Below are 22426 nucleotides of genomic sequence, written 5' to 3'. Positions count from 1 at the left end.
GCATTTCTGAAGAACCAGAGTGACTCCAGTGAAGGGAAGGGTTATAAGAAATTGAGATCAGAGAAATAAGAGGAAGCCAGATCATGCAGAACCTTGTGGTTCATGCTAAATATTTTCACTTTTACCAGGAGTGAAATGGGAATCTATTAAAGAGTTTTAAGAAGAGGAATAACATAATCTGACTTACAATTTAACAGAATCACTCTGGTCGGGGGGTTAAAAAAGGACTGAAGTGGTACAAGGTCAATAATCGGTGGCTCTTGTAATAAACCAGATGAGAGGTGATGATGACTTTGGAGCAGCATGGTGGCAGTGAGAGTGGTGTAAAATGGTTGAATGCTGGGTATATTTTGAAAGTAGAGATGAAAAGACCTATTGATGAAACTGATAAGAGATGCGAAAAAGTTAAGGTTGAAATCTAACTTTTCAACCATGGAATTGAAATGAAGAAGACTACAGGAATGGTTGCATGTATATAATTTTTTGGTTTATTTCTTTTGTTTTCTTTTGTTTGCTGGAGATGGGAAAGGCATATCAGAAGCTCATCTTTTTTAACATGTTCAATTGAAGATGTCTATTAACCATCCAAGTGGAGATGTCAAGTAGATAATTGGATATACAGGTCTGAATTGATAGGACAGGTCTGCGAGGAAGAAATGAATTTGGGAGTCATTGGCATATAGATGAGGAAGAATCGACAATACAGACTGAGAAAGATAGGTCAGAAAGTAGAAGGAAAACTAGGTGGATATGGTATCCTCGAAGACAAGTGAATAAATTATTTCAGGAAGGATAAAGTAAAAGTCTAATGAATGCTATTCATAGGTCAAGAAAGTTGAGGACTGAGAATTGACTGCTGGATTTAGCAACATGGTATCATTGGTAGCCTTGATAAAAGTGGTATCAGTGGAGTAGAGAAGTGTGAACAAAACCTTGATTAGGGAAAGAGAAACTGAAGATGGTGAGTACAGACAACTCTCAGGAAGGTATGCTGCAAAGGGATAGTGAGTGATAGGGGAAATAAATGGAGAGAAAATAGGATCAGGAAACTATTGTTTACCTGTTTGTATTTAAAATGAGTGATATAAGGGGGTGTTTATATCCTGCTGTGAATGGCCCATTAAAGTGGGAAGATTTATTGATGTCAGTAAGAGAGGAAAGGATTAAGAGAGCTGTCATTGAGTTAATGAGATGGATGTGATCTACTCAAGGGTGGTCCAAGAATGGCAGAATGAGCATCAGCTAGGAGACTGTCAGAAATGCAAATTATTTGGCCCTGTGCTAGAGCTAATAAGTCAGACTCTCAGGGTGGAACAAAGGAATCTGGGTCTTATCAAGCTCTCCTGGTAATTCCTATGCATGATAGTTTGAAAAGCACTGATCTAGTGCAGAGTGGGGGAATCAAACTTACCTAGGAACACAAACAATTTATCTGTGGAACAGGAGAAAGGGTAGAGTCATGTGGGCACAGGTGAGGTAGGTGGGTAGGTAGAGTACTGGGACCTTACGGAAGTTCTCTTGTAATTGCTTTGACTTCTCAGTGAAGGAAGAAGCAAGAACATCAGTCCTTTTTCTCTATTTTCAGTTGGACTATTAGCTCCAGAGACCCAGAATGACTTTGTGTCACTCAGCAAAGTTGTATTATTCTCTTCATCCTCTGTGACTGAGTACGAAGTCAGCATAAACTTTAAGCCTCTTCCTCTACTTTATGCCACTCTTCCAATTTCTCCTCCTTGCTAGCAAGAGTCTACTTTGTTTTTTCTAGAGGTCACTTTGGTTCACCTATTCTTTTAGTCAAGCTAGGTTCCCCAGAAACCAACACACACACCTACCATACAGATAGTCCCCAGACTAGCAAGTGTACTGAGTACCAAAGCAATGTTAAACTTTTGTGCTCCAGATCAAAGAAAAATAAAATTCCAATGACAGCACATGCCAATATTACATAAGATTACCTATAAGTCTTTCTTGGTCATTAATTATTTGCTTCATAATTATTTACTATATAGGTTTATCATGAAATCACTCTGAATAATAAAAAGTCTACCATAAAATATCTAATGAATAAATATATTAATCAAGTAACTCCTCACATGTATTCAATCACTGAGTGCTATCGATTTCACCCTAATTCTTTACAGTATCCATCCTTTTGAGCTCCACTGACAGTTTCTTGTTCTAGGCCCTCATCATCTCTTGCCTAAACTATGAGAATATGCTCCTAAGTGACGTTCCTGTCTCTGATATGCTTTGCTGTTCCTACAACCCCCATCGGCCTATCCTGCATCATGAAAATGCCAATGTAATAATTTCAGACATGAAACTAATGACTTCACAGCCTTGCTTAAAATTCTTGAATTACATCCAAGATAATATCCAAACATCTTTGGCTGTGAAGCCCTGGGAGTTGGTAACTGCGAGTATTTCCAGCCTTGTCTCTTGCTACTTTACTCCATCAACATTCACACCATGCTTGTGGGACTTCTGTAACCACTGGGTTTCTGGCCCTGAACACAGGTTGCTACATCCACATAGAAAAATCAGCTTCCCCATCTGCAAACAAGAACCCAACTTATAAAATGGAAATTATAATCAATTTACTAGATTATGAGAGCAATGCAACCTATTTAACATTTTACAAATCATAGCTATTTTATTTCCCATAACTAACAATCATTATAATTTAAGCTTTTCTATTTCAATGTGTGCCATTTAAATGTTTTTTTTTTTAAACCACACATTATAGCTTTTACATTGTTCATAAACATCATCAAATCATAAACTTTCACTGTTGTTCTTTTTCAGTTCTTCAGTGCAGGTATTTGAGTCTCTGGGAAATTGCAAGAAGCCTTCCATTTATATTGTATTTTTCTTTAAGTTCTTCATTTCTTTTTAATTTGCAAATAAGAGTACTGGTTTCCCCTGACATTCATGCTATATTCTTCTAAAGAAGCTATTATTTTGTTGATTGACAGCTCATTAATAAGTATAATTACCATCTGCCATGTTGCATCTTAAATTATCCAGTAATTGCATTTATATTAGTTTTCAATTTTGGAAATTAAGCTCTTAAAAGATACTCTTTTCCTTTATTAAAGTCAGGTAGAGTTCCTGGTAATTTTTTGAACAACTAGATTTGTATATCCACTTTACTTTTCGTTACTGCCACATTGTAATAATAATGTAAAATTTAACAGTCCTTTCTATGAATGCTGTTATTTAATACTAAGTTTAATATATAAACTATGGTGCTTTTATGTTAAATTTTTCATATGATACGATTTTTGAAAAAGACAAAAATACGTAATATTTGGTTTTCTGGGCACTGTGGTTAAAAAATAAGGGTCAGCTGAAATCATCTGGATGTATTCTGAAGGAGAAAATGTAGCCTGGATTTCAAGGTAATATATGCAAGGAAGATTTGAGGAGTCTCAGTATTCACCCCAGTTTAAAGCTGTTTTGAAGAATAAAGGCACACACACCTTTATAAATATCTATGTCTTTCAATTTTATTAAAGATATTCTCTTTAATTCTCCTGCCAAAACTGTTTAAGAAAATACATATCTTTCCAGATACAAACAATTCCAGAATTCTCCTAAGGAATCAAAACAGTATTTTTTTCCTTTTCATATGATTCTTTTTCACTTAATTTTCATTCACCCATATTTCCCTTCATGTCTTCTCTCTGTATTTTTATTTTAAACCACATATATTATATAAGACAATGGTCTCTGATTTATTCCATTTGGGACCTGAGATTTGGATGTGGACAATTTTGCAGTATTTGTAAAAAGAATATAATAAAATTACCCATAAGCCGCAAATTCAATATACACATTTGCCGTCGGAACTCTAATAAACAGATCATTGAATTTTACAGCTGGAAGGGGCCTTGGAGAGCAGGGAGTCCACCCCCCACATATCGTAGGAAAAAAAAAAGTGAAGCCAAGGAGTTTTAATTCACTGGCCATTCACTCAACTAACTGCAAGAGAACAAGGAGCTAGACCTCAGACTCCCTGGGGAGTCACAGAAGCCAAGTCTTGTGCTTTTTTAATGTCACATGTTCTCTCATGACATAGACTTGCGGTACTGGTCTGTCATTCTTCACAAGGTGAAAATAGAGTTAACTGAGTTTGCTGTGTGCCTGAGAAACTGCTAAGCATTCATTCGTGAAAGCAAAACTGGGAACCTATGAAATTTCTTTATCAGGAGCTTTTCTCCAAGGCTGCCTTTTCTGTCTGTTCACATGTAAGGTGCCTAGGGCAATGTCCTCCACAGGCAGTAGCTATTAATCTCTGACATTTTTTTTAAGAGGCAACAGTGCTAATTTTAGGTTACTATATAAAAAATAATAATTTCTTACTCAATATCTAATCATCTTGGATATTCTCTGCAGACTTTGTTTTCATGTTTTGTCTAAAAGCACTTTTTTCCATGCTCAGAGAAATCTGTGGATATTAAATTTGGTGTTTGAAATGGGCGCTTTGACAGACCTCAATTTAAGGTGCTATGTTTTTTTATGAAGGATAAAGAGCAGCTGATTATACTGGCAGAAATCCCAGAGGCAGTGAACTCTGTTGATGGTAACTGACTATATAGTGGAGCAGGAAAAGCTCAAATTTCCTCCTTCCTTCAAGCTCTGCTCTAACAATTACCAGCGAAGCCAGAATATTTTGTTTGATGATCCAGCAAAGTATCTGGTAAAGGAGGAAAAGGAAGAGCAGGGCACTTCCTGTGAGGGTGAGGGAAAGAGGTTCTGTGAGCTTTCCCTGCATGATTAGAGCTTGGGAAGTTGATCTCTTTTCATGCTGTACATGTGGCGTGCTGCAGTCACGCCTCCCGCTGCCAGCCCAGAACCGGGATCTTAATCAGTCACTATGAAAACTCATTAGCTCCACAGCAATGAGTCTTCCACTGCTGAAGCTTGGCGCTGTGCTTAGCACCATGGCAATGATATCAAACTGGATGTCCCAAACTCTCCCATCCTTGGTAGGACTGAACACCACGAGGCTATCAACGCCAGATACCTTAGTAAGTCACTCCGGTGGGTTTGGCCGTCTTGGGAAGTAAGTGCATTAAACCAGTGGGCTTTATTTTGTAAATTGCAAAGGCTGAGATTTTGCTTCTCTATTTACAGGTCTTCTTCAACAATACAATATTTATGTGGTAACTTTAGTCATGGATGTTCCTTTAGGAACACTTTAAAGTTACATCAAAGAATAAACGAACTGCCTGAGAAATTAGCTATGAAAGGAAATACTAGATTCATTAAATTCTTAATGAAAAGCTTTAATTTATATTGTTCTGAGGTTTTGAAGAATTCTTTCTTTTAAAATGTTTTGTTTCTTATTATTTTACTTCTTTTAACATCTGTAAAATCCCCATAATTTTTCCTACAGAATATGCTATAGGGTATATTCTAGCTAATCTAGTTTTACTATAGCAGGTTCTTCTTTGAAATTCAATTCCTGTGACTGAAATGCATTCAGTCAGAGAAACCAACCTCTTTTAAACATAAATGAATAAAAACAAAAAACCTCAGCAATTTAAAGCATGACCAAAAAAACCTTTAAGAGAGCTAAGAATCATGAACAGAAAACTTACTTGATAAAATCATCTCCCTGTATTGTTTAATTTTTTCATAAAGTCTTCTCCTGTCACAAGTCTAACTCCTGTAGTCTTCATTAGTCTACAATTAGTGGCTTTTTAACCCTTCCCACATTATAACAAATGTCTTTTCTCATGGTTTATTTAGCAATACTCTAAAACATTTCAAATAAAAATGAAAACTATTGGTTTTTCAAATAGAAGCTTACAAATTGAAATAGAAGGAATATCCTGGAAAAACAATTTCCCTGCTAGCAAATAAAAAGTACAGAAACAATTAGGATTCAGAGCCCTTTACCTTTTTATCTTTATCTGTCTTTTACCATTGGACTGCTCCCACAGATCAGAAAAAGTCAGATACTTAAAAAAAAAAAAAGCAACTCTCCATTTTGAAGATATGTTTGCAGTTACTAATAATAATTACTCTATCAATCAACGTGTAACTAACTGAGTCAGATCAAATTAATTACATAATTTACCAGATTCACCTGGTGCTCAGGGCAACAGCAGAGCACATGTGAGGCACACTCTGACCTGCTTTTATATTTTTACCTCCCTTGAATCACTTATGGTACCTCAGTGCTTCCATTATTGAGATTCCCCTCCTTCCCTGTATGACGTGTGTGGCAGGAGGCATGTAAAAGACATTTGTAGTTATAAAGAAACCATGACATGGCATCAATAAGCAATCACAAAACAAAGAAATTTACATTATTTAATATTTACTGAGCCAAATTTCCTCAATGTTCAAGTACCTGGTGACTTTTAACAACTTAGTTGTTGAATTAACTCTTTCAAGAAATGAACCTAAGCTAAGCAATTCATGAATAAGCTATGTTTCAAACTTGGTACCTTGGTTCTGATATGTATATTTTCTGTGTCTACAGATATTGGTTTGGTTATTTCCTGTTTCTTGTTGATGGAGGAGAATCAACTTTCCAAAAGTATGCATGATTCTTTTAGAACTTCTTGCTCTCTTATGAGTTTAAAGTAAATCCATTTTCTTTACCTTCTGATAGTAATCTGTTGGTTGAAAAATATAAAATATTGGTATGGTCTACAAATGTTCTGCCACAACTGAATCACCCTTTGAGTGACAAAAAATAAATAAAGTTCAGAAAAGTTTACACTATGTTATTCACTGGAATGGAGAAATCATGTTGCAAAAGTGTGTGAGTATGAGTGAATGAGTGTGAGTGTGTGTGCATGCATGTTTTACAGAAGTGCCAAGTATTACAGAAGTAATTTCCCCACCTTAACTATTCAAGATAATTGCTCATATCTTAGGATTCCCATGGTGAGAAATGAATGAATCTATTTCCTAGATTAAGATCATTAAATGTTAATGCTGGAAAGGATCTTAGAAACTATCCAGGCCAGTTATTTTTACACTATTTTTTGGCAGCAGTGCCTTTTTTTTCCGAATTAAATCTTATGTAATACATGCAGAATAAATATTTGTTGAATGAATCTTGAGGTGGAAATCCAATATATAAAACAGGTCATGGGTCAAATAATAAATTATGGGGGGGGGAGGCATTTACTGTGTCTCTGTCATCTGTTCCCTCCCCACATAATCAACCCCTTTCCCTGGTCAAAATGCCTCCATAGAAACCTTAGAACTCTCAGGAGCTTAGCTGGAAATATGACTGATCTAATCCAACCTCCTCATTCTGCAAGTGGGAAGAATGATCCCAAATGTTTAAGTGGCTAAAGAGATTTCCCCCAGCTGGTTAATGACAGAATCAAGGGTAGAAGCAAGTCACCTGACTGCAGTCCTGACCAGGGAAGTCGTCTCACCCACCTTTGCTCTCCTTGCCCCTCCTGGTCCCTGGTGCCACACTAGGTTCTCTCTGTCCATCTCAGGTGGTTTCCTATGACCCTGGACTCCACTTTCCTAGATGGAAGGGTTGACAGTTCCCTTCCCAGTAAGTAGAGCTATGATGTCCAGCCCTTCTCAACTCTCTCACTCTACATTCTCACTTTAGACAGTACGAATGGTATAAGCTTGCAAGTCTGTATACACCCCCAAAAAAATGAATGAATGAATAAATACATAATGTAGGTCTTACAATTTGTTTTATGAGTGTTTGTGGGATGTGCAGATGGCAAAAAGTACAGATTTACACAAATATGAATGTGGTCTTTCTTTAAAATGGTAGTTTCAAATGACCTTGAAAAAACAAAAATAAGAAATATAGGGTTTTAATCATTAAAGGCAGTTAAATCTGTTTATGGCAGGTACCTCTGAAATAGGCAGTGTACGTTTGATTGTCTTAAAAGCTGAAACAGGTTTTTAAATTTCCAGGATATTTTTGTCAGTAAGTAGTTAAACACAGCTCCTTATTAGGGGAATAAGCTCCCTCTGGCTTCTCTTAGAATCTTGAAACATCCCTTTATCCTCCTCTTTGGCCCTGTTTTCTTTCTTTCTTTCTTTCTTTCCTTCCCCTCCTAATCTATAACTGGGCCCATCTGCCTTCGGAGGAGCTGGTGTCTGCAGAGACCAAAGCCTGGGCTCTGAGAAAGCTCAGGCTCCCTCTGGCATGTCTCTCTGATGCAGAGTAACCTCCCCCTGAGGCTGAGCTTCTGAGAAATCACTCACACTGTGGATTCCACACCAGTAAGAACCTGGAAAAGAATAATTAAATAAGCAGAGGACATTTAGCAGACACCAGCTGTTCTCAATCAGCCCCTCCGCTATGGTGGGAAGAGGCCTCCCAGGGACCTGTGGGCATCAGTGATTTGTTTTGCTACATTTTGAAATGTCTAGCCAGCTTCTCCTCATAAATAACTACTTCAATGAGTTAGTCAGTTTTAAGTTCTGGAAAATGAGTAGAATACTCTGATACAAACTCTCAATACTCTCTAAGTTTCTTAACTCACCAATTTTTTTTTTTTTTTTAGTCCTGGATGAAGACATCTGACTTCTCTGTTTTGTACCACTGTTTTTCTTCCCCAAATCCTTAGGCAATGTCTATTTTGTGAAAGACCAACTAAACAAATTAAGGAAATGGATGAGAGAACAGAATGGTAAATCTTGAAAGTCACAGAGAATGTGATAATTGCCTTTTTAGAGTAGAACTGTGGCATAGGTAAGAGGGTAGATTTATTCTTAAGTACTTAAAGCAGAAGGAGGGCAAAAGGGGGAACATTACAAAGAGAGAAGTTCAGAGCCAGTCCTTTAGCTTTCCACCGATGGAAGGGGCTGCCTATGAAGCAGGGAAATCCCTATCATGCAGAGTTCAAGCGGAAACACAAGGAGAATACATAGGAGAAGTGTCACTGAGTGGAAAGACATAGGACCAGATATGACTTCTAAGTCCTTCCCAACTCTGAGTCATTACGATTTCCAGAATATGAGAAGAAGTGATCAACCAACCTGAATTTGAGGATGTCTTTGGTTTTGTGTTTAACTGTTTTTTGTCGTTGTTTTTACAGTTGTTTTTCTTAGAGCCTTGAGGTTGCCTTGAGTGAAGAATATACATTTCTTATTTCAGTTCCAACTAGTCTCATAAGAAATAGGAGGAAAACTGCTATGCAGTGACATCTTTATTAATACATCCTCCAGAACACAGCTTCTTTTAGTGTGGTCTGTCAACATCTCTATTATTCCTGTCCTCACATTTCTTCTCTTCACAACTAAAGTCATTAGCACGCTAAACCACATTTCATTCTCTGAGACCAAACCTATCCTCAGACAGAAAATTTATAAGGACTTTTCATCAGGTATCTCCTCTAAATCATCAGGTATCTCCTATTCTAAATTGAATAGGTTTTAGTAAATGGAGTTTTTTCTGCTTTATTTTCCCCTACCTTGTACCCCCCTTTCATTAGCTAGATCCCTTATTCTTTTTTGCCTCAGTCTGTACTTTCATGAAATTCCCAGACATTCAGCATAAACATAAGACCTAGCAATGTTCAACCAGTTGATTCTGTCCTCTTCAAAGAATCAGAATGCTGTCCCTTTGCCTGTCCCTCCACTTGTGTCTTGCCAAGCCTTTACTGCTAATTATTCCTTTGGAGTCCCAACTTGCTACTTGTTTCCACATTGTTTGGATAATGCCCTCCACCTCGCTGGGTGCATCTCCTCTAAAGCGAAGTTTTTTCAGCTATTGGTGAATGGACATAGGCGATCTATCTGCAATTTATCTGCAGAGGATGAACATAAAGAGCTCTGATCTGAAAATGGGAGAAAACTGGTATAAGTCCCATATATAGCATATATGCTATATATATATTTATATATATATAAATATATATATCATATATATTTGATTATATTATATATGTTATATATAATATATATGATATATATATTATATATATACATATATATGATATATATGTATATCATATATATAACATATATAATATATTACTAAACGGGTGACTTCGGAAAACACTGCTTCAGTTCTTTGCGTTTCAGTTTCCTCATAAATAAGATAATGTCTATTTCTAAGGGTATTGGTTCAAAAGAAGTGAGACTAATATAAGAGAAGGGGTTTTATAAAAAGAAAAACATGCTGAAATGCAAGATATTTTTATTTTTATTTTTACCTCAGTCTTCAGGATCTTTCTTTCCTGTTCAAAGCCCCTGAAGTTCTCAGAGACTTCTCACAAAGTAGCTTTGTATTTATAAAGCATAGCTCTGTAATTAAATTGTAAGCAAAAAATCCAAACTTGAAATCCAATTGTTAAAATTATCATTTTAATTCTATTTAGAGCATGCCTAAATATTTCATGAGTTTTGTAATATTAAAAACTGCTAAATAGTTCATTTAGTTCTTCTAATTAACACAAAAGGTTCAAAGAGAATTGCATCAGTAATCACTGTGATTAGCAATGCTTTGGATAGCAATAAACCGTATGCACCCTCCAGGTCCAAGTAGTCAGCTTCACGGTAGTTCAGGAAATGCTATCAGAATTATCTTCATCATATATAAAAGGGAATTTCAGATAACTGGTGGTGCAATATGGGGGTTAAACTTTCAAGCTCTGATATCAGACTGTGCAAGTGCAAATCTCAGCTCTGCTGATTACCTCCTACATGACCTTGAGCAAGTTCCTTACTGTCTCTAAGTCTCAGTTTCCTCACCTATAAAATGGGCAGAATAACATCACCTGGTTCATAGAGTTACTGTGATATTCAAAGGCAGTAATGTATGTGAACTGCCAACTAATGGCTAGAGCACCATAAATGTTTGCTATTACTATTATATGAGTTTTATTGACACCTAAGTAACTGCTCTTTTAAGTTAAAATGAGAGCAGATCTTTTCTCATTGGTATCCAAAATCCATCTAAATATTTCTTTCCACCTGAGGTCTTAGCTGGTTTTATTTTTATCCTCTTTTCAATGCCAATATGGGTGTCATAAAAGAGAACACTAGACACGCTCATAAAGCTTCCTTTATCACTAAACCTGACACAGAAGTCTCTGTCAAACCCACACAACTGTCAAGCACTCATCTTTTATACTAGCTTTTTTCTCTTTTGAGTTACCTTTTTCTTGCCAGAGAGGTAACTTGCTATAGTTGAGATCATTCAGACTAACTCTGTAGCAGATAAAGCCATGGCTCTTTTCAATAATTCTTACAAGAAGACAATTGAAAGTACAAACAAAACTGGAGTCTACTTTTATTAAGCTGACACTTCAGGAAGAATACTAAATGAACATCAAACCCTATTCACCTTTTCTGCTTCCCTCATTCCAGAGAGCAACTGACACCTTGCCCTGACATTATAAGCTCTTTACTAGTTAGCCAAACACCTGGCAAGAGAACATCAATATTAATGATGCCAGGTTTAATAATCAGTATTTGCACTGCTGTTAAAGATATTTTAATATTATAATTGGGTGGTCCCTGCTCCTTTATACAAAAGCTAAATTTATTCTAGTGAGAAGCCTTAATTTTCTGACATATTTGAGATTTGTGTCCAATGTCAGGAGAAGCCTAGTTGAAACTGTAGAACCTATGTCGAGATATATTCGTTCCATACTGTTACTCAGCTTAAACCTTTAATTACATCATTGAAACTACTCTGCTAAGCTGTACCTATCTCCGTTCTGTAGATAATCTCTTTGCATTTTTTCTTCTTTAGTATGAAAAGATTATCTTTACGATCTTATCTGATTCTAATAATATATAATTCTAAGTACATCTTTCTGTCCCAATCATAGTCAGGCATAAATGCTAGAAAGAAGGAGTAAGGGGAATCAAAAGAAAGAAATGATAATGAATCCAATACCTCAGAAATAAAAGGCAGCACAGGACACTTCTATGAGCTATCTGAAAAAGGAGACTAAAAGACAGGTTTGGCACCATTTCCTTTTCATTACAGACCAAGGACAAGGACTATGACATCTTTTTGAATTTCACGAGTTTATAATTTATAGCTTCCCCATGATTGCTGTTGGAATGCCTATAAGCACCCTATAGTGATTTTCTCTAAAGCCCTTGAAAGGAAAAATATCTGTGTGTTGGTTGATGGTATGTGACGAGCTAGGGCCTGGGAGAGAATAAGTAGGAGATTATATCTGTTCTGCTGCAAATTACAAGACAGAAGATGCCACAGACTATGGCAGCTCTGTGGAGAGAGGTCAGGCTGGTTTAGTCCTTTTAAGAATCTGCTTCCTACCAGGCAAAGCGCTCCAGTCTAAAGGCAAACAGACCAGCCCAGTAACACTGGGCATTGTGCAAAATAGTTCTCTGCTGGGCACCATTCACCTCCATGTTCCTAGCCCCATCTCAGCCTCTCTTTCATCCTTCCTTGTTCCAGCCCCTCCAGCCTGAGTCATTAAATACCTTCTTTTCTAGACAAAATTCATCTCCCCCTTCTCCTGATAATATAAGAAATATCTCCTTATCTGCTGATTCCCCTGGAAACCATAGAGGGAAGGACAAAGACAAGAATTTCAGATCCCAGCTGTAGAAGTTAGTCAGAGCTTAGCTAGAAGGAGGCCCACTGGTTTATCTGATATTTCCACAGGAAAAAGAAACTCAGATGCAAATTGGATGGTTTGTCTATGTAACACCTGTCAGGTAGGTTTTTCAATATCCATATGATTGACCTTTAAGAACGATTATCTGGATGTTCAGCATCATAGTAATATGGCCATAGCAGTGGAATTAAAAGCAAGATTCTATAGCTATACAGTCCAATAAGGAGGCCACTGTGGCTACTGGGCACTTGGGATGTGGCTGGTCCGAGCTGAGGTGTGCTATAAGTGTAAAATGCACACTCAATTTCAAAGAGTGTACAAAAAAGGAGAAAAAAACAATGTAAAGTATTTCATGAGTAATTTTTATATTGAGTACATGTTGAAATGATAATATTTTGGATATACTGGGTTAAATAAAATATATTATTAAAAGTAATCTCACTTGTTTCTTTTTACTGTTTTAAACCTGCCTACTAGAAAATTTAAAATTATACACATGGCTCTCATTCTATTGGACAGTACTGCTCTGGCTTCATACATAGCTCTACTATATACAAGCTGTGCATTCTTAGGCAAGTTAACTAATTTTCTCTTCTGTGAAATGGGAATAATAATTATTCCTGCTTCTTAGCATCCTTCTTTGTACCCCTGCATCAGCAAGTCAATGGATGTGAGCTATCCCGTGTAATAGGGTCTGACCTCGAGCAGGCAGCATTCTTCAGCCTCAGCAAACCCCAGAGAGAACTCAGCTGAGAGTCAAGCCACTGACACTCTCAGCACCTGGAATAATGAATGAGTGTCTCTCTGGGCAGTGCATTAAGACATCCACAACAGCTTCTGATTGCATAGTGGAGAATGTATGCTCAAAGCAGAGTTCTTCTGAAAAATAACTAGACAAAAAATGAGTTACTGATTTTTGTACTTGATAGAATGTACTTGATATGGCAGATAGGAAGTAGCCAATATATCCTGTAGCTGGATATAGACTAATTATTGAAAAAGACATATGAAAGACAGATAACAATACTAGAAAATACACATTAAGTGCCTAATGAATAACACAGACAATCCTTCAGAAGAGGTTGAAACCATGAGGACTGAGTAAATTGAAGGTTTGTAAGAGGTATTCCAAGTAGGAGAACAAAATGAGTAACATACAAAGATGTGAATCAAGGTTGCACGCTTTCAGGACACAAAAAGACCAATTTGGTTGGAAAGAAGTTTCTTATAGGAAGATACAGAAAAACTAGAAACAATAGGAGGCAGACTGCAGTAGAACAGGAATGTCACTTTAAGATAGGGTTCTAGTGAGTTTGGGTGACAAGTGCACAAAAGTAATTTGGGAAGATCAGTTCGGCGGCCTATGCCAAAATACTATCTTTAACTCTTCTGAGACTCTATATCCTTTGCAAAACAATGCTGGTCTAATTATTTTTACCCTATATTCTCATGTGATACCTTTCCAGCTTTATTAATAATTGACCCTTCAATACATGAGAAGCTCTCTGGGAGAGGACTTTGCTTCAGAATATCACACATGAGTAATAATCAGAAAAATACATACTACTAATTACCATTTACTGTTGAGGAAGACAAGCTAACAGACCCTGTGTAGAAAGATTCGTGATATGTGACTAAGTATTGAATATTTAGTAGATACTTCTAAAGTTGCATTAAATTGTCCAAATATGACAGAAAGCATTAGGAAGTGGTGTAGGATCAATAAATAGTTAATAATATGGAATCAAAAGAAAAAGAAAGATTCTCCTTCTGAGCACTGAAAAGGAAGGTATAACTGAATGAAGCTGTGCTGCCTATGCGAATTATTTAATCTCTTTCTTTTTAACTTTAGAGAATAAAATCACAAACTTTAAATATCAAAAAAAAACATGCTTTGCTTACAATTATACAAACCCACACTCTTTCTCTCTTTGTCTGTGTTTTCTGTGTTTTGTGCTATTGATTTCCTCAGACTCAGATTAGTCCCAAAGAAGGATGGCAGGTATACAGCTCAGCACAGGATCCTGATGGACGATGCATTTGCACAGTGGTTGCTCCAGAACAAAACCTGTGCTCCCGGGATGCCAAAAGCAGGCAGCTTCGCCAGCTGCTGGAAAAGGTAGGTGTCCTTTGTCCCCTGTGAATACTTTTATTGAAATCTACCATTCTTTGAAAAGGAAATTATGGGAAGGCAGGTAATGGTGAGGAGGGTTCTTCCAATTTTTGTCCCCCTTCTCAAATAAATGCTTTCCCCTTCCTTGAAAGTAGTACCTCAAGATTCCTGCTCTGTTGTTCTATTTATATGACTTTTACTTGTCCCAATCTTGCCTTAAGACTGGCTTTCTGTCATATTTCTTAATATCTAGTCTATCTCTCCTTAAGAAGAAAATAGTATGAAGTCTTATTCCAGTGACAGAAATTTAGCCTCAACTTTCAGGATCACACTAGGCTCTTTGAGCTCATACTTTTCGATCTCATCAACAATCTTGCAGGGAAGTTAAAATAATGGCATACAATATGCAAGCTATCTGGACAGATAATGAATAATTCCAAGCATTTAACATCATTTTCTAAGTCATTCCTTTGAACATTAAGTTCTTCAATTTCATTCAATAGCATTCTCTCCATATAATTTACTTAAGCTGGATCCATAACAATCAAATGCAGAATGCCCTTGATTTATTCTCTTTCACAGATGAAAGTCATCTCATGAAAGGTTATTTATGTTTAGTTTAGGGAGAAAAAAAACAATGAATGGTTCTTTCAGTTTTCCTCATTCACACTTTCACTGTGTTGGCCTCTGAATATGGTTGGACAGCTGGGGTGGCCAGAGTGATGGAAGGATGACAACATATTTGAATTTTAAATATCTTCAGGGATAATAAGATATATTAGGTAGTATGTGTTTTTAGAGGATATCATGCTCAACAATCCACTCTGTGAAATATCCTTTCCATGATCATTTACACAATTATAGCACTGAATAGGAAGCTTTAACAGAAAATTAAGAGAAGCTAGAAAAATGAAAGCACTGAATTTGTTAATACAGACATCCCTAGTTTATGCAATTTTAAGTCTAGCTACAGTAACTCTCTTCCACTGCCATATAATTAAAATAACTTTCCTCAGTGTACATTACTTGGAAGTATATTGATGCCCTAAGATTTTAAGAAGACTTATTTTCACATTTTCATACAGAGATTAGTCTGTTTTTTCTGCCCTTATCCTTGGAGTCATCATCACCTATTTGCTTTCTCTTCTTAAGTCTCTTTTTTAAAAAGATCCAGTCTTCCCTGCTCCTTCAATATCTGTCCCCTAAACAAGAGCAAATGTAACTGTCATTCAAGTTAATGACCCCAGCTAACGTGCCTCTCAACTGTTAAAACTGTTCATGACATATGAACTATGATTATTCTTCTCTTCATAGATTTTCTTTATATCTATGAAAAAGTTCAAACATATAGTTTAATATTATTTGGTTACTAGGGAAATTAATTATTTTGGTAAAAAGATTTAATCTTTTAAATCCAATTTTGCTTTTCTATTAACTTGTATTTCCTCTCAGATTACTAACTTTCTACTCCATCTTCTTTTCTACGCAAAAATATCTTCTTTCTACATCAACTATGATGAGAAACATTTTCTTAGACTCGATAATCTTATTTCTGTTACTATTTTCAGTACAGCATTGCATACACACACCCACACACAGACTTGGACATTTCTTCAAAAATCAGCTGAAAAATTCAAATAAACTATGAATGTCAGGAAGTGGATAATACTCTCTTCATGTCCAGAGGGAAATGTATTCCAGAGCTATGATAAAACCAGGAATTAGTAAAGGATGAATAAGGTCTGAAAAGTACAACTAAGGGGATTGATTGAAGCAATCATTGAAGTTTATATGACCATACCATCCAATAGGCAATTTGTTTACCATTTTAACGAAATTCTAGAAAATCACACCTTTAAAAATGCAGCGGCATAGCACAGGGAGATCAGCTCGGTGCATTGTGACCACCTAGAGGGGTGGGATAGGGAGGGTGGGAGGGAGACGCAAGAGGGAGGGATATGGGGATATATGCATACGTATAGCTGACTCACTTTGTTATACAGCAGCAACTAACACAACAATGTAAAGCAGTTATACTCCAATAAAGATGTTTAAAAAAATGCATCAATACCTAAATGACAAAAAACAAAATTTATTAACAAAATCAAGGTCACCACAGGTTAGATTAAGCAAATTCACCATTTGGTAGTGTTATGGAAACAGAGGAATAATAAATTGTGTGTACTATTTAGAGTGGCCTGAAGGAAGTAAGTAGCACTGGTTTGCTGCACTGACCCAAAGAAAAAACATCTGAAAGCAGCATTCCTTATGCAGACTGAGCCAGTCCCTTGCTGGCTTCTCTATAGTTTTACAAATATCCAAGGTACCAGATGGCAAATAGGAGCCTGACCGTTAAGCAGCCCATGTCATTATTAACCAAAGGATTGATTTAGTTTACAATAAGGGAATATTCTTATTGAGAATAATATTAATAACAACAGTTCCCATCTATTATATTTGTATCTGCTCCATTCAAACCTTATAGCAGAGGTTGTTGCCCTTCTAAGTTTACATAAAAGGAAACTGGTGTTTTTTGAGGCTAAAAAACTTATCAATTTCACTCAACCAGTAGACTGTGGAGCCATACCAGATCAACTTTGCATTTTCTCAACACCATGCCAGTGTCATTCAAAATGCCACTGGTGGTACCCACACTTATTTAACTGATGTTCTGTCAAATATTTTGAATAAGTATTTATACTACTGAATATTAGAAAAATTACAATTGGTTTCACAATACATCAGGTCTTAGTGTATACAAACTAAAAATTTTCACTTAAAAAAAAATGCTTGTCTCTTAGCTATGCAGCATCTCTGTACAGGCCCGCATTGTCTAGGTCAATATTTCCTAAACTGTGATTTTTGGAATAGGATGCTGATGACATCCTCCAATAAAATAATTTTAAGAAACACGGTACATGATACTTCACTCTTGAAGATTTCCGTCATACGGTTTAATACTAAAGGTTCTGTGAAGACCTACAATAAAGAAATCCCTGTTTATTTTTGTTAATCCCAATCCTATCCAAGCATACTGAACTGTAGGGCTTCTTTTTTTCAAGTAGCCTCCACACTAATTATAAATGAGAGTGAAAATCTAAGTTAGTTGTGTTTAAGTTCAGAAAGGCCTCAGACGTTTTATTTATACAAAGAACCAAGGTAGATAAAGAGTTCAAAACATTATCAGTGAAGAGTAACAATGAGCTTGCCACACTATGTAGACAGTCTACCCAGGGGCATGTGTAGACAGCTGAATAGCAGAACATCAGAGATAAGCAGACTAAAAGAGGAATGAGTCTCCTTCCCACAAGTGTAATCATGGGGATCCAATCTCAAGTATCACCAGGAAACTGATTCTCAGTGGGTCTCCATAACCAGTGGGAAACTAAACAGTCCTAGGTACAGCCAGCAGGAAAAGCAAAAGGCAGCCCAGAACCATCCTCCCCAGTTAGACAGCTCCATCTCTAGCTATCACCCCAAATGTAGCTCTTATAATTTTACATGATTCTGCTTGAAGGTCACAATCAAGTCTCAGCAAAAATTCTCTCAGTGCATTTTCGCATAACACAAATAAAGTTGAAAATTAAATTGATAGGGTAAGTTAGAGGCAAAATAAGAGAGGCTGTTTTAACTTTATCCAGGATATCTCACTTGCCTATCATTTTCTAATTGTATGGATTCTGCCTAAGTACACAGAATTCCTAGGAAAATACTGGACATGCCAGAGATGTGTGTTTTCATAGACAAATGCCATATTTAAATGTGTAAATAGTTTCTTTAACACAAATGGCTTTTCTTTATTCATGCTTAACCATAATGGAGTTGAAAATTATTTTGAAAGCATTGCATTCATCCAAGATGCAGTTACCATGCTTTCAATGTTGCCTCAGTAATTCTGTGCTGCATCAAAGTTTTTTTTAAATGAAGCTTTCTGAATGTATGAATGACAGTAAATTAAGAAATATTTGAGGGTCATGTAATACTATAGACAAACCAGTGACAGGAGAAAGATACTTTTGTTAAAATATTAAAATACTTGTTACATATTACTACTGTTGGAAGCCTAAGATAATTTTACCCAATAAATATTTGAGCAATTATTCTGCGCCTAGTTCTGTGTAAGGTCATGGAAATAAAAGGTATGAATAAGACACAGATTCTAACCTCAATGAGTTTACAGAAGGGCAGCCACTTTTCTGTTTCCCATTCACACACATTACACAATTAGATTTAATATAAGCTAGACTGTAGTATGTCCCGAAAAGACAGGGTTTATAAAGGACAGGACTATGGATCAAGACAGCAGAAAAAGAAACAGAAAAATATGACCTTCTCTGACAAAAAAAAAAAAAAAAAAAAACAAGTGGAGGAACTGAGGCAAGCCAAGGCAGCAGAATTCACTGCCTTTTCTGAATGTTCCATTGCTGAGGAATATATTGACAATGGGCTCTTTAAAGCCAGCTGGTCCACTAAGCTTTGTGACTTACCTGATGACAGAAATTGTCTCTGAACAAATCCCTTCCTTATTTGTAACTCACAAGGTTTTACAATGAAAATAACTTTTTTATGTGTTACATAAATAATACTTGTTTATTTTAAAATACATGGAATAACGCATAAAAATATATGAAATGAGGTAAAACTCATCTGAAATCCCATTTTTTGAGCCCATGCTTTCATGTATTCATTTATGAATATAAAATATAATTCTATGCAAATGAATTTATATACAATATTTACCAGGGACCTCTTTCTACAATATTTATTTTGTTACTTCTTCTCTCACCCACACCTTACCACCCCCCACCAGAAAACTAATTTTAATCACCTAATATGTATTCTTCTAATCCTTCCATATCTTTCTCCATGTTTTTTGCTTATATACTGCTTTCTTTTACATATGTGTGCTCAAGTGTGTGTGTGTGTGTGTGTGTGTGTGTACGTGTGAGACATAGTGAGAGAAAGAGAGAGGGCGGGAGAGAGGTGAATTTTATTTAGAATAAAAGGATTCAAATTATATTAAGATCTTTACATTTGCTTTTCTCACTTACTTTTCTCATGGATGTTCCTCCATGTTAAGCAATGTTTCTTAAAATGTATAAACATAAGAATCACTTAGGGAATCTTGATAAAATGAAGAGTCTGCCTCAGTAGCTCTGGGTTGGGCCCCAAGATTCTGCATTTCTGACAGGCTCACAGGTGATGCCAAGTTGTTGCTCTGTAGACAATACTGTGAGTACCAAAGTATAGAGCTCTATTGTATCCTTTAAATTAGTTTAGTCATATTCTACTCCTCAACTCATTTAATAGCTCTCCTCCTATTAGAGGCTTTCACTTTGTTTTCCAGATTCTGCTGCCATAAGAATTAGAGTAGTCTTTCTTTCCTCATTTCTACATGCTTTATAGGTCACCTATTTCCCACTTCTAAATAGCCTGGGGCTCAATGAACTTCGGATGGTGCCATCACCTTAACATATATTTATTGCCTATCTACCAAACACTTAATGCAGTGGCCAATTTCCAAGTCTCTTAAACAGTATGGTCTCTGAGTTAGGAGGTGTCCCAGCGCTACCACCACTCATCTTGCTCAGTTCAGCCTCACCCCTGGGAGTACTTCAGATGCAGCTTGAAGTAACTGTACTGGAATGAATGCACGCTAGATCTGTTAGACACTTCACCACCATCCACAATTGCTAAGCATCCCAGACCCTGAGGAAGTCAGAGTCAGTACTTAAAGAAACAACTTAACATTTAACAGATTGAGCCATGATAAGCTTACTAAGCCCTGGAATGAATATTCTATTTTTTAAATTTATTTTTCTGATATATCAAAATCTTATTAATATTTAGTCATTTCTAATGCTAGAATGTCCATTTTATTATTTCCTGCCTAGGTACAGTTTTCTTTTGCTAAATTATTTGAATGTTTATCATGAAGAATTAGTCTTCTGAAAGTATGTCCTGTGGAAATGCAATTATGGATTTGGCACTTCCAGTTTTTAATGTTAATGTCATTTTTGCTACTTCAGTAGTGACTGTATATACCTGTAAAAAGACAATAATGCCAATGTTCTTGTTTAACAGGTTCAAAACATGTCTCAGTCTATTGAAGTCTTAAACTTGAGAACTCAGAGAGATTTCCAATATGTTCTAAAAATGGAAACCCAAATGAAAGGGCTGAAGGCCAAGTTTCGGCAGATTGAAGATGACCGGAAGACACTAATGACCAAGCATTTTCAAGTAAGTTTGACTTCAGCAATCTTGTCAGTCCAAATGAGACACTGAGTATGATGGACAGCCACCATGGCACTCAGCTAGAAATAACTGTACATCAGCCCATATATGCAAGGTTCAAAATTCACTGGGGACATCAATCATCTCTCCACTGAAACTGACCATTAGCTGGTAGGAATGCATAGAAGACTTGCTATAAAAAGAGCTTTACCCTCCTAGAGCTAGGCAGAGATTCTGGATAGATTTAAAGGCATTTCAATATGTATAACAATGGTCAATCTAGGAAAATTAATAATTAAATTTATCAAAGATTTTCTGATGATTTTATGCCTTGCTAATATGAGGAGAAATACAGAGAATATGAATTATTAAAAGAGGCAATAATACCATTATTAACAGCACATAAACAAGGGTTGTTTCACAATTTGATACAAAAAGTATTTATTTATTTTATTTTGTTTATTTTTTTATTTAGTTTTTTGGCTGCGTTGGGTCTTCGTGGCTGCGCGTGGCTCTCTCTAGTTGCAGCGAGCGGGGGCTACTCTTCGTTGCGGTGCGCGGGCTTCTCTTGTTGTGGAGCACAGGCTCTAGGAGCACAGGCTTCAGTAGTTGTGGCACATGGGCTCAGTAGTTGTGGTGCACGGGCTTAGTTGCTCCGCGGCATGTGGGATTTTCCGAGACCACGGCTCAAACCCGTGTCACCTGCATTGGCAGGCGGATTCTTAACCACTGTGCAACCAGGGAAGTCCCACAAAAAAGTATTTTTTTAGACTTTAAGCTGTTTATTGGTAATTATCTAGAAACACTGAAAATGGAGAAACAATGCTTTTAAGCATGCTATGTGGATTTTTATTAACTATGTATGACACTGTCATAGATTAAAATAAAATCTATGATAATGCTATTTGAGCTTCTATTAAAAAGAAATAGTCTGCCTTACAAAGGCATAACACATAGTTTATAAAACATACTGTGATTTTACAAGCATAATAGCCTCTGCTTTCCCTGCCAGTTAGGAAGTGAGATACACTGCTAATGGTGAGGGAGTGGGCCTGAATCCAAGTTCTTGGTCAAACATTAGAAGTGCTTTTCATACAAAATTATGATTGGCAGGGAGCTAGTCAGGGACATGAAACAGGGTCTCTGCATGACACAGTTTAATATGGCAGAAATTAGCATGGTTTTGTAATTTTCTTCAGTGGTGCTCAGGAGCCTGAGTAGAAAGGTATAAAAAACAATCTTGGGCTTCCCTGGTGGTGCAGTGGTTGAGAGTCTGCCTGCCAATGCAGGGGACACGGGTTCGAGCCCTGGTCTGGGAAGATCCCACATGCCACGGAGCAACTGGGCCCGTGAGCCACAACTACTGAGCCTGCGCGTCTGGAGCCTGTGCTCCGCAACAAGAGAGGCCGCAATGGTGAGAGGCCTGCGCACCGCGATGAAGAGTGGCCCCGCTTGCCGCAACTAGAGAAAGCCCTCGCACAGAAACGAAGACCCAACACAGCCATAAATAAATAAATAAATGAATAAA

The 22426-nt window shown here is 36.7% G+C and overlaps 1 protein-coding gene across 1 annotated transcript in view; it reads left to right on the top strand.

Annotated features, from left to right (window-relative positions):
* Positions 1 to 22426, top strand: part of OLFM3 (olfactomedin 3) — a 194985-nt gene that overhangs the window by 136189 nt on the left and 36370 nt on the right. The window contains exons 2-3 of the mRNA XM_036864400.1: positions 14524 to 14670; positions 20749 to 20904. Coding sequence (XP_036720295.1) covers positions 14524 to 14670; positions 20749 to 20904 — 303 coding nt within the window. The remainder of the gene's footprint in view (positions 1 to 14523; positions 14671 to 20748; positions 20905 to 22426) is intronic.

This window comes from Balaenoptera musculus, chromosome 1 (genome assembly GCF_009873245.2).
Source record: "Balaenoptera musculus isolate JJ_BM4_2016_0621 chromosome 1, mBalMus1.pri.v3, whole genome shotgun sequence".
NCBI classification, from domain to species: domain Eukaryota; kingdom Metazoa; phylum Chordata; class Mammalia; order Artiodactyla; family Balaenopteridae; genus Balaenoptera; species Balaenoptera musculus.
The sequence above is the reverse complement of the archived record's forward strand: the minus strand, read 5'-3'. Positions and strand labels throughout refer to the sequence as shown.